Below are 15,947 nucleotides of genomic sequence, written 5' to 3' on the forward strand. Positions count from 1 at the left end.
TGTGTGTGTGTGTCTGTGTGTGTGTGTGTGTGTGTGTGTGTGTGTGTGTGTCTGTGTGTGTGTGTGTGTCTGTGTGTGTGTGTGTCGTTGGTGTGAATATGAGCTCCTGGCTCCTGAGAGCAAAGAGGCCAGAGGCATCCAGTCCTTCTGAAACTGGATTTATAGGCAAGGTACCTGAGATGGGCATTGAGAATGTAACTCTGGTCGCTTCAAGAGTAGTAACCTCAGAGCTCCCTCGCTGTTGTTCCCTTCCTTTCTTTCTTTGAGGCAAGGTCTTACACAGCCAAGACTGGCCTTGAATACAGTCTTGATCTCAGTCTCCTGAGTCACCGGGATTACAAGTTTGTATCACTACACTTGTCCTTATATTTGACTACATTACTATAGCTATGACAGATAAAGAAATTAAATTAAAACTAAGGACTGGGGAGGCAGCTGGGTAGGACATAAGGACCTGGGTTCAGATTCTCAGCACCAGCGGCTGGAGTGTTTAAGCATCAGTGTTTAAGAGCACTGAACGGGCTGGAGAGATGGCTTAGCGGTTAAGAGCATCAACTGCTCTTCCCAAGGTCGTGAGTTCAAATCCCAGCAACCACATGATGGCTCACAACCATCTGTAATGAGATCTAATGCCCTCTTCTGAGGTGTCTGAAGACAGCAACAGCAAGTGAGTCACAGCGAGAAGAAAAAGTGTCTGAAGACAGTGTACTTACATATAATAAATAAATCTTAAAAAAAAATTGTCATCTGCATTGACCTGGTATTAAAAAAAAAAAGCACTGAGCACTTACAGGGGCTATTGCAGAAAACCCAGATTCAGTTCCCAGCACCCACGTGGCAGCTCACAACCATCGGACACCTTCTTATGGCCTCTGCGGACACCAGACACACATGTGGTACACATTTACATGCCGCAAACATTCTTGACATGAAAAAAAAGTTTCTTCCCCAGAATACACGTAAAATCAAGCGTGGCCTCACATGACTATTAACCCCAGCACTGGGACAGGACAAGAGGATCCTCAGAGCTCACTGGTAAAGCCAGCCTGGCTGAAATGTCTGCTGCGCGAGTGCACGCATGCACACGCAAGCGCAGGGAACAAGAAAACCAGCCAGACGTGGTGCCACATGAAGTCATCCCAGGACTCGAGAGGTAGAGGATCAGGAATTCAAGGGCAGCCTTAGCTACTTTATCAAGGCTGAGATCAGCCTGAGCTACTCGAGATGGTCTCTACACACAAAATAAGTCGAAAAGAAAATCATGACTGTCACAAACTACTCATGAGAAATCTTCCCTTGGAAAGTAAAAAATATGAGACAGTTCAAAAATAAAACAATCCTGGTTCTGTTTGTGTTGTCTTTTGATTTGTTTGCTGTTGTTTTTCTGAGATTTATTAATTGTTTTTTAAGTGTGAGTGTTTTACATGCAAGAATGTATATGCACCATGTGTATGCTTGGTGCCCATGAAGGAAAGAACCGCCTGGAACCAGAATCTTGGATGGTTGTGAACTATCATATAGATGCTTGGGAATAAACCCAGGTCCTCTGTAAGAGCACCAAGTGTTCTCTGTGTTTTGTTTTGTTTTGTTTGTTTTTGACATAGGGTTTCTCTGTTTAGCTCTGGCTGTCCTGGAACTCACTCTGTAGACCAGGCTGGCCTCGAACTCAGAAATCTGCCTGCCTCTGCCTCCAGAGTGCTGGGATTAAAGGCGTGCGCCACCACCGCCGGGCTTTGTTTTTATTTATTTTTTTTATTTATTTTTTTTTTTTTTTGGTTTTTCGAGACAGGGTTTCTCTGTATAGCCCTGGCTGTCCTGGAGCTCACTTTGTAGACCAGGCTGGCCTCGAACTCAGAAATACGCCTGCCTCTGCCTCCCGAGTGCTGGGATTAAAGGCGTGCGCCACCACGCCCGGCTTTGTTTTTATTTTTTAAGATTAACTTTTATCTGTATGAGCATTTTGCTTGCATATTTGTCTGTGCACCACTTGCGTGTCTGGTGTCTATGAAAGCCAGAAGGTTGGTTACATCAGATCCTCTGAAACAGTATTTACAGATAATTGTGAGCCGTCATGTGGGTTCTGGGTATCAAATCCAGGTCCTCTGAAGAACAACCAAGGAATGTTCTTAACCACTGAGCCATCTCTCCAGCCCCTGTTTGTTTTTTGTTGTTGCTGTTTTAGTTTGGCTAGTATTGATTTTGTTTTGGTTGCTTGGCTTTTTGAGACAGGGTTTCTCTGTGTAGCCCTGGCTGGCCTGGAACTCAGAGAGGACCTGTGCTACCACATCTGGCTGTTGCTGTCTTGAGACAGAATCTCACTATGTAGCTGGCCTGGGACTCTAATTCAGATATCTACCTGCCTCTACCTCCCAAATACTGGGATTAAAATACACAAACACTTCAAGCCTTTCTGTTTTATAAAGACAGGGTCTTGGGTTGTCTATGTAACCCAGGATGACTATAGACCTTCCAAGTGCTGGGACTACAGGTCTGCAGCACACTAGTTTATGCTCTGATGGAGTTGTGCTAGGACAGAATCCAGAGCTTCGGGGGTGCTAGGCAAGCAGTCTGCTAATACACTTCCCATTTTTACTACATCCTTTCAATTTTGAATTATATATTCATTGTATGTGTGCATGCTACAGCATGTGTGTGGAGGTCAGGGGTAAACTCATCACAGAGAACAGCTCTCTCCTCCAACCTCGAGGCAGGGTCTTATTACTTCTGCTGCTCTGCTGCTTTGTATCCAAGAGGAGAGCTGGCCTGAGAGCCTCCAGGCAGTTCAGCCATCTTGCCATAGGCATGCTGGGGTTACAGATTTGCACCACCTCACCACCTCATCCGGCTTTCTTTCTTTCTTTTTTCTTTTTTTCTTTCTTTCTTTCTTTTTTTTTTTTTTTTTTTTTTTTTTTGGTTTTTTCGAGACAGGGTTTCTCTGTGTAGCTCTGGCTGTCCTGGAGCTCACTTTGTAGACCAGGCTGGCCTCAGAAATCCGCCTGCCTCTGCCTCCCGAGTGCTGGGATTAAAGGCATGCGCCACCACGCCCCGCACATCCGGCTTTCTTTGTGGATTCTAGGACCCAAATTCAGATCCTCAGATCCGCAGGCTGTGTGGTGAGGGCCTACTAAGTCACTTGCAATACTTGCAGGTTCTTGTAAGTATTTCTTATGCTAGAAACTAGAACTAACAACTATAAACAGCAGTAAACTATAATATAAAATTTTTCCTTATAAGAAACACATCTTTCGGGGCTGGTGAGATGGCTCAGTGGGTAAGAGCACCCGACTGCTCTTCCGAAGGTCCAGAGTTCAAATCCCAGCAACCACATGGTGGCTCACAACCATCCCTAACAAGATCTGACTCCCTCTTCTGGAGTGTCTGAAGACAGCTACAGTGTACTTACATATAATCAATTAATAAATCTTTAAAAAAAAAAGAAACACATCTTTCGCTTTATGGCTTTTTGGCATCGGGGTGGGAGTTAAGGTGTTAAAATCAAAACTATGGCCTTATTTTTTAGTTTTATTGTTTTTATGCGACAGGGTCTTACTGTGTAGCCCTGGACTGGGCTAGAATCACTATGTAGATCAGGCTGGTCCCAATTTTGTGGCCTTTGAGGGTGAGGATTTCAGGCTTGTGCCATTTAGGCCTGTTTGTGTGGTGCTGGGAGCTGGAGATTAGTGAGCAAGAATTCTACCAAATGAGCTACAACCTAGCCCAACCCTTATATTTTTTTGTTTTTTGTTTTTGTTTTTTGTGTTTTCTTTTTTCTTTGTTTGAGGAAGGGCCCTCATGCAAGTTAACTCAAACTATGTAGCTTAGGGTGACCTTGAACTCCTAATCTTCCTACCTCTACCTCCCCAGAGTTGGTTCAATAGAACACTGGGTTACAGGGCCACTCGGCCTCCCCCACCCCACCCCCCAGGCTTTTTGTATTACACTGATCCACACTGTATAACCCTGGCTAGCCTGGGATTTGTAGCAATCTTCCTGCCTCTGCCTCCCAAGTGCTGAGATCACTGGCTTGTGTGCCGCCACCACACCTACATTAACACTGTCACAACAGGAAGAAACACCTGAAAGAACATGCACAGCAAATTAATGTCACTCATTTCCCTCCAGGAGTCGGATTTGAGTGGGAAACTACAGGGCTTTGACAGATTTTTTTCTTTTTAATTTTACAGTGTACATTTTAGATTTATCACTAAAAATTAGCAAAAGATCCTTTTGGTGTTTCAAGACAGGGTTTCCCTGACTGTCCTAAAACTCACTCTGTAGACCGTGTGGCCTGGAACTCAGAGACCCACCTACCTGCCTCTGCCTCCCTTAGCCCGGGATCAAAGGAGTAAACTACTTGTCCAGGCTGCTTGCTTGTTTTCCTTGAGACTAGTTCTCTCTATGTAAACCAGGCTGGCCTTGAACTCACAGAAGACCACCATGCCCAGCCCAGAATCTTTACAATGTTTAACTTTAGGTTTAAAAGTGCACAAATTGGGCTGGAGAGATGGCTCAGCAGTTAAGAACACTGGCTGTTCTTTCAGAGCATGCAGGTTGGGTTCCCATCACACAGCAGTTCACTACTGTCTATAACTCCAGTTTCAGGGGATTTAACACCCTGTCTAGCCTCCAAGGGCACCAGGCACATGTGTGGTATGCAGACATAACTGCGGACAAAACACTCATATACATTTAAAAAAAAAAAGCATGAATTGCTTTGCATGGTGATACTGGCCTATAATTTTGGGAAACTGAAGACTGAAGCAGGAAGATTGAGCAGTTGAAAGCAGCTTGGTATACACAGCTACAGAGTAAGTTTCAAGCCAACCAGGGATACAAAGAATCAAAAATGTACAAGACCAGCGCACTCCCACCCCCAAAAGCACAGATTTACATGAGAAAATACATTGAAACACTTCTCTGAAACAAGAACAAAGGCACCAAACTCTCTGTGTCAACAGCAAGATGGAGAGCAACATAGCCCTTTCAGTTCATGTACCCTAAGTTCACAAGCCCATACACACACACAGCATCAGTCTTGTGCACAGCCACAATATGCACAAAGTGCAAATATGGCTTCCTTAGATGTTTCAGAACATTGGCTTGTAAGAATCCAAAGAATGCTTTCTCCACTTAACACTTTAATTTATTGTGTGCATGTAGGGGTCAGAGGACAACTTGTGGGAGTCTCCTACCTAATATAGGTCCCGAGATAGGACTCAGGCTTGAAGGCACGACCTTTGCCATCTAAGTCATCCTGACAGACCCCCAGAGGCTTTTTTTAATTACTTATTTTTTTATTCTTGCTATCATTAGTGTATCTCTCTGAGTGAGTACACAATGCCACACTGTGTGTGCAGACAGCAGGACAAATTTCAGGAAGGGAGTGACTTTCTCCTTCAACCATGGGACCTGGGGCTTGAAACGACAATTGCTTTCACCCACAGGGCCATCCCACCATCCCCCAAGGTCTTCTTGGCAAATACAATTAGTGACTATGCAGCTGCTCCCACTCCTACCCTATCCAAAGACAGTATTTCCTGAACTGTTTCCCAGACCTTATAAATTATCAGGAAGAGATATGAGATTAAGTTGAAATCTGCAGTCCTATCTCTTGGTCCCCAAGTTCTCCTACACTTACAATCTAAACATCTGGCTGTTGGCTTAGTCACCAAGTGCATGTGCAAGGCCACACGTTCCATCCCCAGCATCAGCATCAACAAAAAAACAAAAAGAAAAAAAAGAAGGAAACTAAATCTTAGACATCCCCCATACTCCAAAGGGAAAGGAGAACTGAGAAAATATTTTAGATATATTCAAATACATAACAACCTGAAAGAGAAAATCCATTTCCTTTTATTCTAATGGGTATCCTGAGAAACTTGGAGGGGAAAAAGAATCAGAAGAGGCTGTGTAGTAGGAGCCCTGGGAAGGCTGAGCCAGGAGGATTACAAGTTTGAGGGCCAGTTGGGCTACATAATAAAACCAAATTAGAAAGAAAGGAAGGCTAGCACTTAGGAGGCAGAGACAGGTGGATTTCTGAGTTCGAGGCCAGCCTGGTCTACAGAGTGAGTTCCAGGACAGCCAGGGCTATACAGAGAAACCCTGTCTCAAAAAACCAAAAAGAAGAAGAAGAAGAAGAAGAAGAAGAAGAAGAAGAAGAAGAAGAAGAAGAAGAAGAAGAAGAAGAAGAAGAAGAAGAAGAAGAAGAAAAGGAAGGAAGGAAGGAAGGAAGGAAGGAAGGAAGGAAGGAAGGAAGAGAAAGAAAGAAAGAAAGAAAGAAAGAAAGAAAGAAAGAAAGAAAGAAAGAAAGAAAGAAAGAAAGAAAGAAAAAGATAAGAGGCAATGGCTCATTCATATCTGTGATCCTGTGACCAGCCTGGGCTACAGAGTGAGTTTTAGGCCAACTTGGAGCAAAGACGGAGACCATGTCTCAAAACCCAAAACTAATAGAAAATGAGAATGAAACTTGTATACAGTACTATAAAGAGCTGAGGAGAATAAAGATAGGTGGAATGTTCCCTTTCAAACACACATACATATAAAATGAATTATATATACATATATACACATATAACATATATATATATGCATATATATATATTAGAAGGGCATCAGTTAATACCTATTGAAATATATAATATAATGTTTGTATATGTGTGTAATCAAAAATATGCATAGAGCTTCATTTCTTTTTTTGTTTTTGTTTGTTTTTTGACACAGGGTTTCTCTCTGTAGCTCTGGCTGTCCTGGAACTTGCTTGTAGTCCAGGCCGGTGTTGAACTTAGAGATTGGACTGCCTCTGCTTCCTGGGTACTAGATTTAAAGGCTTGCACCATCACCTGGCTGTAGAGCTTTCTTTCTTAAGCACATAAACAGAATGAAAACCACATAAACTACCCACCAGAGTACTGCCCTGATGAGATACTAGTATTCGAGTCTCTGAAATGGTCTTTTCAGGTCCACGAGGATATGAATCTCTCCCCACCTCCAACATTCCATCAAACAAGCATAGATCTCTGCACCACGTGTTTTCTTAAAGAACAGCTGTAATGCTCAAAAGAGACCAAAAAGTCTTCCTGCTATGGCTCAAAGCTCCTCCTCCAGCATTGCATACCACAAAATGCCAAGAAACTGCCAAGGATACTCTCTGGCAAATGTGGGCAAGCCTGTCTATCTCTCTCCAGGCTGTTCATTCACTCAAACATACCTTAACTCCTCAGGCAGCCAGGGGTTAATCATAAAGACTCCAGGGATCCTTGCTAAGCCTGGCTATCTGCAGGGTTCCAAGTATCCTCTCAAAAGGCATGACCCAAAGAATCACAGAGCTTTCTGCCTTAATCCCAAAGCATGTTATCTCCCCAAATTCCTCTGCCAGGATGGGTGGGGTGGGGTAGGGTCTCTCGTCTAGAAGCACACACTTAATTCTTGATGAGCCTTGAGACCTCTCAAACTACCTGTAATTTTTCTGCTATCTGGTGGGTTGAGTAAAAAGCGAAGTGAGGTGGGGGTAAGGGTGGATGCAATTAACCAAAATGATAAAATAATCTTGCCGGGTGTGAGCCTAGGGACAAGGTCTGAGTTGTCAGACTATCCCCGGGACCATGGGCGCAGCAGCAGACAGGCAGACTAACTTCGTTTCAGAAGATACAAACTTGCAAAGTTGGTTGTTTTTATTCCGCTGCCTCCTCCAGCCTCACAAACTTCTGCTCTAAATTCCTTTAACTCCAGAACCAGGTGCAAAAAGGCAGGAAAGACGCGGTGGAAGGAGAGGCGCTGAAGGGGGACAGAGGAATCTCGTTCCCCTCTTAAAGGAGAATTCTAAAACCAAGGGCGCTCCTGGATCCCTAGGAAAGGAAGTAGCTGATTCCCCAAAAGCACTTTTTTCCTACCTTCTTGTTGTTCTTGTTATAGCCAAAAGTCGAAATCCCAGGCCTGGAAGTCACTGATAGCAGCATTTTTTCTTTACTGTTACGGAGCTGAGAGAGAGAAAGAAGAGAGTGAAGGAAAGGGAGGGAGAAAGAGGGAGGGAGGAGGGGAGGGGGAAAGGAGAGGGAGAGAGGAAGGGAGGGAAAGAGGGAGGGAAGGGAGAAGGGAGGGGGAGGAGAAAGAGGAGAAAAGGAGCACGCAAGAGAGAGAGAGGGAGTGGGGGGGGGGCCTGCGGGGAAGAATGAGCTAGGTCTGCTCCTTACGTCACTGAGAGAAGTTAACCCAAAGTCAGAACGAGCCACTTCCACTGGGTCCTAATGCCCGGGATGTTCTGTTTTGGTTTTGGTTTTCATAGGCTTAGTTCAAGCTAGAAAGAAGAATTCTTAGGTCTAATCCTTTTCAAATGTAACCCTGTTTCTCCATGAACAAGTTCTGATTATTATGAAAAGACAATTAACCTATTATTAATAAAAGACAATGGTTTTTGTTGTTGTTTTGTTTTGATTTGAAGCTTTCTTTCCCTGAGATCTCAGCTACAAGATTTCAAACTTGGCCTGAAAAATGTCTTAGTAAGTTGCCAGGCCTATGCTCAGTTCCCAGATCTACATGGTAGAAGGAGAGAACCAGCTACCAAAAATTTTTCTCCCCCGACCCCAGCACCCAATGTGGCATGCCCACATATGCACATACAAAAAGAAATAAATGAAATAGTATATATATATATATATATATATATTTAAAGACATCAAGCTTAGTGTAAAAGGACCATCTTGACTGCCTCCCAGAGCATGGAAAGAAGACTATATGGCAATACCGTGTGTGAGAGCTCAGAGCTCAGACTAGTTTATATTAGGGTGATTTTTTTTTTTTTTTTTTTTGGTTTTTGAGACAGGGTTTCTCTGTGTAGCCCTGGCAGTCCTGGAACTCACTTTGTAGACCAGGCTGGCCTCGAACTCAGAAATCCACCTGCCTCTGCCTCCCGAGTACTGGGATTAAAGGTGTGCACCACCACGCCCAGGCCCAGCTTATATTAGGGTGATCTTGATGCAGTAAGAAAGATTTTGGAGTCTGGAGAGCTGGCTCAGGGGTTAAGAGCATGGCTGCTACTCCAGGAGAGCACAGCTGATTCCCAGCATCCACATGAGGTGACTCACAGTCACCTCTATGGCCACTAGCTTCCATGGATACCAGCATGCTCACACATGTGTGCTCTCTCTCCCTCTCCCACTCCCCCCCCCCATCATATACACATGCATACGTATATACACATACATAAGTACACAAAACACACACAGAGACACACATACACACACAATGTTTTATTTTTTATTTTTTGAGACAGGGTTTCTCTGTGTAGCCCTGAATGTTCTGGAACTCACTCTGTAGACCAGGCTGGCCTGGATATCTGCCTACCCCTGCCTCCCAAATGCTGGGATCAAAGGTGTGCACCCCCACTGCCAAGCTAATTTTTTTAACATTAAAAAAAAAGTATCTTGGAGCTGGCGAGATGGCTCAGTGGTTAAGAGTGCCAACTGCTTTTCCGAAGGTCCCGAGTTCAAATCCCAGCAACCACATGGTGGCTCACAACCATCCGTAATGAAATCTGACGCCCTCTTCTGGAGTGTCTGAAGACAGCTACAGTGTACTTACATATAATAAATAAATAAATAAATAAATAAATAAATCTTTAAAAAAAAAGTATCTTAAAATTAATAGGGCTGGTGAGATGGTTCAGTGGGTAAGAGCACCTACTGCTCTTCCAAAGGTACTGAGTTCAAATCCCAGCAACCACATGGTGGCTCACAACCACCCATAATGAGATCTGATACCCTCTTCTGGTGCGTTTGAAGACAGCTACAGTGAACTTATTCTAATAAATAAATCTTTTAAAAGAAAGAGAAAAAAGTAATTAATTAATTAATTAATTAATAATAATACAGAGAAACCCTGTCTCAAAAAACAAATAATAATAATAAGAAGAAGAAAAAGCATGGCCTAGGGATGGTGATACACTGCTTAAAGCTGGAACTCCAGCATGTATGAAGAAAGATCACCAAAAGCCTGAGGCCAGCCAAGGCCACAGAGTGACCAGTGACCGTAGGATCCACTGCAGAGCTTGAGGGAAAAGGCCAGCCTAGGCTATACTTTTTTTCACATGATAGTTCAGCAGGTAAAGGTGCTGAAAGATCTGGATTAATTCCTGGGACCCACGGGGTACAAGGGAGAAGAACCTACTCCTGAAATTTGTCCTCTGACCACCGTATGTGCTATAGTATACACTCACCAACACACACACACATACACACACACATTTTAAATGTAATAAAAGAGGACAAAAGTGAGTATGTTAAAAGCATATACAAATTAAATATACAATGGCAATAACTTCAGAGCCCTTGTTCCGTTCTGTCTGGGGTGACCGTTCCCAGCGCGAAGGCATCATCCCGAGACCAAGTCCACGCACCTCGCACCTCGGTGCTTTTGAACAAGTGGAAGCTTTACATTTTGTTATTATTTATTTACTTATTTATTTTTGGTGATCTCGGGAATTCAGCATGCTAAGCACGCACTCTCCCAAGCACTAAGCCAAGCCTTCAGCCCATGTGAGAGCTATCTTACTTAACTTTATGATTAATTTAATTACTTGTTGATGTAAGATAGGGTCTCACTCTGTAGTGCTCACTGACTTCAAACTCCGCATCTCCCTGTCTCCTTAGTGTGCTATTACTGGACATACATGAACGATCGCCCCCCCCCCCCCCCCGTTTTGTTTGGTTGGTTTAGGTTTGGCTATGTTGTTTGAGTGTGCTAGAGGATCAAGCAGTCTGCCAAAGAGACACAGTCCCACACTTCCAGCATATACTTCATCCTCTTTTTTAACAGTTAATGTGTTTAACCGTTTATGAGTATTGTGTGCCACATGTGTTCCTGGTGGTAAGAGCTAACTACTTCACATGTCTGAAACCTTTTTTAAAAAATTATATTTATTTATTTGGTTTTTCCAAGACAGGGTTTCTCTGTGTAGGAACACGGGTAAGAAGTCTGAAGTGGGCATCAGACTCCCTAAAACTGGAGTCACAGATGCTGGTGAGCTACCGTGTGGGTGCTAAGAATAAAGTCTGGGTCCTCATAGCTCTTAACCACTAAATCAACTCTCCAGTCTTGTTTGGTACGTTTTTTTTTTTTTTTCAAACAGGGTCTCATGTAGCCCCGGCTGGCTGGCTGGCTGGCATTGATTTCCACCTAACCAAGAAAAAAAAAAAAAACAAACCCTGAACTCCTAACCTTCATGCTGCTCTCCTGAGTGATAAGTTTCCTGCATCATCTTGCCCAGCTGTTGGACTTTTTAATCTATTATTTCTTAGCCCTTAAGACCCATGAAGCTTAAACAAGGATAAAAACTCACCAGGTGTGGAATTTATGGCCAAGCCAAATGACGTTCACAGAGTCCTCTCTGAGCTGTCAAACAGACAAATCGTAACTCTTTAAAAAGCATGTTTCACAAAGAAAGAAGAGTATAACTTAAGTATCAAGAATCTCACACAGCTGCAGTAACACTCACCTCCAATATGCCCTCCAAGGAGGAGTTGGAACAGGAAAAGAAAACTTACAAGTGATACCAAAGAAGCCTATCCATCCACCTAGAACAGGGAGGGAGACTGAATGCCTTCAGAGCCCCTCCTCAGGCCTCCCACTGCTGCCACACACATTCTCCAGAAGTAAATTAACTCCGTCTTTGTCACAACAGACCTCAAGCCCAGACTCTCTCTAAAACAAAGCTCTGCTCTCTGTTTTTCCTGCGGCTGCTTTGCTGTGATAACGAAACAGACAGTGCCGGCATGCTGCAGAATAAATACGTGCACGGCTACCACCCCCAATTCCTAACTTTCATTTCCAACAGGACAGGAAGTGCCTGCTCAACTCAAGGGACACAGGAAGGGTGGGAACAGCCTCAGTGTGGAAATTGCAACTGAGAATGGATATGGGAGCCCAATACAGTAAATAAGTAAATAGCATCTCTCAGGGAGACCGAATTTTTCAGGAACTTCCTTTTCTATCCTCAGAAGTTTTCATTCATAATATCCCAACTCCTTCTTGTTTTAGAACAGTCATCCTAATGGATATAAGAAAGAGGGTTTCTTTCTCTTATATCTCATATATATGGATATATGAGACAGGGTTTCTCTGTATAGCCCTGGCTGTCCTGGAACTCACTTTGTAGACCAGGCTGGCCTCGAACTCAGAAATGCCTCTGCCTCCGGAGTGCTGGGATTAAAGGTGTGCGCCACCCCCACCCCCCAGCTTCCTTTAAACATTTATTGTTTGTGATGAAAACATTAAACTTTTTTTCTTTCCAGAGGCAAGATTTTGTTAACATTCTAGTCCAGTCCCTCAACTCACAAGCTAACTGACACTAAGAAAACTAACTAGTTCACACGTCAGAAAAATTTTTTAAATTATATATATATATACTATTTTTTAAGACAGAATTTCTCTGTGTAGCCCTGGCCATCTTGGAACTAGCTTTATAGACCAGGCTAGCCTGAATCCAGAGATTCACCTACCTTGGCCTCCCAATCCTGGGATCAGAGGTATGCACCACCACTGCCTGGCTTTTTTATTTATTTGTGTGTTTGTGTGTACATATTCAAATTCCATAGTTTGTTTGTAATCACAGAAGAACTCTCAAGAGTTGTCACTGGCTGGGCTGGGCGTAGTGGCACATGCCCTTAATCCCAGCACTTGGGAGGCAGAGGCAGGCAGATTTCTGAGATTGAGGCCAGCCTGGTCTACAAAGTGAGTTCCAGGACAGCCAGGGCTATACAGAGAAACCCTGACTTGGGGGGGTGGGGGAGTTGTCACTGTAGAATTGGGAGCAGAACGCCCATGGAGGGAGTTGCAGAGACGAAGTTTGGAGCTGAGATGAAGGGGTGGACGGTATAGAGACTGCCATATGCGGGGATCCATCCCATAATCAGCCTCCAAATGCTGACACCATTGCATACACTAGCGGGATTTTGCTGAAAGGACCCTGATATAGCTGTCTCTTGTGAGACTATGCTGGGGCCTGGCAAACACAGAAGTGGATGCTCACAGTCAGCTATTGGATGGATCACAGGGCCCCCCAATGGAGGAGCTAGAGAGAGTACCCAAGGAGCTGAGGGGATCTGTAACCCTATGGGTGGAACAACAATATGAACTAACCAGTGCCCCCCAGAGATCGTGTCTCTAGCTGCATATGAATCAGAGGATGGCCTGGTCAGCCATCAGTGGAAAGAGAGGCCCATTGGTTCGTGCAGACTTTATATGCCTCAGTACAGGGGAACACCAGGGCCAGGAAGTGGGAGTGGGTGGGTGGGGGAGTGGGGGGGGGGAGAGTGGAGGGTACTTTTGGGATAGCATTGAAGATGTGAATGAAGAAAGTACCTAATTAAAAAAGAAAAAAAAAAAAGAGTTGTCACTGGTTTCCTCCAGCCACCTGTGGGAGGGGAGACTGGACTCAGGTCCCCAGGCCAATGCACCTCTACCTGCTAAGCTATTTTACCAGCCTTCATTTGAGATAGTCCCTTGTATCACTTCTCCACCTTTTGGCTAAGATCAAGTGTAGCAATAGTCCCTTGTATAAGGGCCGGGCCTTTTCTCCTTTGTAAAATGGAGTAAACAATTACCTATTTCCTGTACGTGTAAGTGAAACAAACTGAAGCAACAAGTAAGCAACCATAAGAAGTTCTGGAGCTCAGAGAAAGCTTCCACATCAGCCCATTATGATTAGTTACTGTCTCCCAGGCTGTATCCTTTTGAGTACCATGTAACCAACATTTGAAGACCTTAAGTGAACACTGCCAAAAACTAGCATCTTAGTTACATCCAAAGCTATACTATGGGCTGGCAAGATGGCTCAGCTGGAAAGATACTTGTTGCACAATCCTGAAAACCTGGGTTCAAAACCTGGAATCCACAGAAAGAAGAACCAACTCTTCAGAGTTGTCCTTTGGTCTGCATGCACACGTCATAGCACATGTTGGTCTGAGTGCACACACACACCAAATGATGATAAACATAAACTAATACTAAGATCATCCTAGGACTCCTGGGACTTCCTCCCCTACCTTTTTTTTTTTTCTTTATATTTTGTGTATGTGAGTACACAGTCACTGTCTTCAGACACACCAGAAGAGGGCATCGGATCTCATTACAAATGGTTGTGAGCTACCATGTGCTTGCTGGGAATTGAACTCAGGACCTCTGGAGGAGCAGTCTTAACCTCTGAGCCATCTCTCCAGCCCCCCTACCCTACTTTTTTATCTCTTTAGATGGTGGCTCAAATCCTAAGCAAGATTCCTCCTCCCTGTGGACTTTCTCGGTTTTTCTCTGATGACTCTCCCCACAATGCAGCTGCTCCCGGACCTTCACTGATAGATCTGCCTGCTTTCTTAGATCCTAACTTACAAGACATAACTTTTTTCTTCCTCTCTCCACCTCCCTTCTCCCAATCTCTGCCAAGACCCATAGCCTGTTGCCCTCCTGTTTTCCTCTCAAATACTGATAAAATGGAGCTGGAGCTTCAAAAGAGAAACAAAGATTAAAACAGGAATGATGACACACATGTGTAAACTCAGCACTCGGGAGGTAGAAGCAGGAGGATCAGAGGTTCAAGAGTATCCTCTGCTTGCTACATGGTGAACTTCAGACCAAAGGCTACTGAAATGTCTCAGGAAAAGGAGGAGAGACAGCAGTTAAATCCTGAGATGCATAAGAGCCGTCCTTCCCCCTAGATACACTGCTCGCTTTTATAGTCTGTCCAATACGCTTAGAGCCACAAAAGTAAAGTGATCCAGTTGTACAAACTGATATAAAAGTTAGGTCAAAGGGCATAAGCAACACTTGCTGGAAGCTGCAGTTCTGGTGAATTACATACACATTTTTACATTGCTGGATGTCAAACCCAAATCCAACATTGAGCATCTACCTGTGAGCTTCATCCTAGTAGATTTTTATACTTTTAAAAGGAGGTATAGAGTTTTGTGGAGGAGATGGGGAAGAGAGCAGGGTTCTGTGGCTCTGCTGGAGAAGTACAGGAGAGGAAGAAGACTTCCGACCCTCTGGCATGTGTGTTCTGACTCCTTCCTGTCTCTCTTTATATTGCTCTTGTTTTCCAACATTTAATCAGTTTCTAATTCTTAGTTCTCATGAGCCCAGCACTAGGGTTCTTTCTTTATTGTTTTCTTTTGCTTGTTTTTCCTTGTGAGGGTTTCTCACTACGTTGCTTAGTCTGGTTCCCAGCTCAGACTCCTAATTACCCTCCAAGAAAGTAGAATTGTAGGCAGTACCACTATGTCCAGGCTAAGGGTTGTTTTGAAGAGGGGAGTAGAAATTGTTTGTGATAACTTTTTTTCTTTTTTCTTTTTGTTTTGTTTTGTTGTTGTTGTTGTTTTTTGAGATAGGGTTTCTTCTCTGTGTAGCCCTGGCTGTCCTGGAAATCACTTTGTAGACCAGGCTGGCCTCAAACTCAGAAATCCTTCTGCCTCTGCCTCCAGAGAGCTGGGATTAAAGGCATGCACCACTACACCCAGCTCTTGTGATAACTTTTAAGAAAAGAGAATTTATCCCACCTGATTCAGTATAGCCGAATTTGTAATTTTTCTAGAACATGCACTGAAAAAAAAAAAAGTATTCTTACTGGGTGTGGAAGCACACACACTCCCAGCTCTTGGGAGGCAGAGGCAGGCAGATCTATGTTGAATATGAATAAGGCTAGCCTGGTCTACATAGTGAGTTCCAAGACTTCCAGGGCTAAAAAGAGAGACACTGCCTCAATAAAACAAACAAACAAAAAACAACCACAAAAGGTGCTTTTTGTTATTTTGTTTTGTTTGTTTGTTTCTTGTGACTATGTGCCTGCCAAAACTAGAAGAGGGGGTTGAATCTCCCCTGCAGCTGGAGTAACAAGCAGCTGTATGATGTCAGGTATGGGCGCTGGAAATCATACTCGGGTCCTCTGGAAAAACAGCAAGCACTCT

General features: G+C 43.8%; 1 protein-coding gene across 4 annotated transcripts in view; it reads right to left on the reverse strand.

The window, feature by feature from the left end:
• The window catches only part of Rbms2 (RNA binding motif, single stranded interacting protein 2), a 50,828-nt gene extending 38,991 nt beyond the window's left edge, over positions 1-11,837 (reverse strand). Inside the window, exons 1-3 of one of the 4 annotated variants that reach the window (XM_006513900.3) lie at positions 11,489-11,817; positions 11,333-11,385; positions 7,890-7,976 (exon numbers count right to left, since the gene is read on the reverse strand). In XM_006513900.3, coding sequence (XP_006513963.1) covers positions 7,890-7,955 — 66 coding nt within the window. In that variant the 5' untranslated portion in view covers positions 7,956-7,976; positions 11,333-11,385; positions 11,489-11,817. Of the gene's footprint in view, positions 1-7,889; positions 8,109-11,332; positions 11,410-11,488 lie in introns of those variants that run through there. The other 3 variants (XM_006513899.2, NM_001039080.1, NM_019711.2) reach the window with 3 other exon arrangements.
• Between the last annotated feature and the right edge of the window lie 4,110 nt (positions 11,838-15,947).

This window comes from Mus musculus, chromosome 10 (genome assembly GCF_000001635.26).
Source record: "Mus musculus strain C57BL/6J chromosome 10, GRCm38.p6 C57BL/6J".
Taxonomy (NCBI): Eukaryota; Metazoa; Chordata; class Mammalia; order Rodentia; family Muridae; genus Mus; species Mus musculus.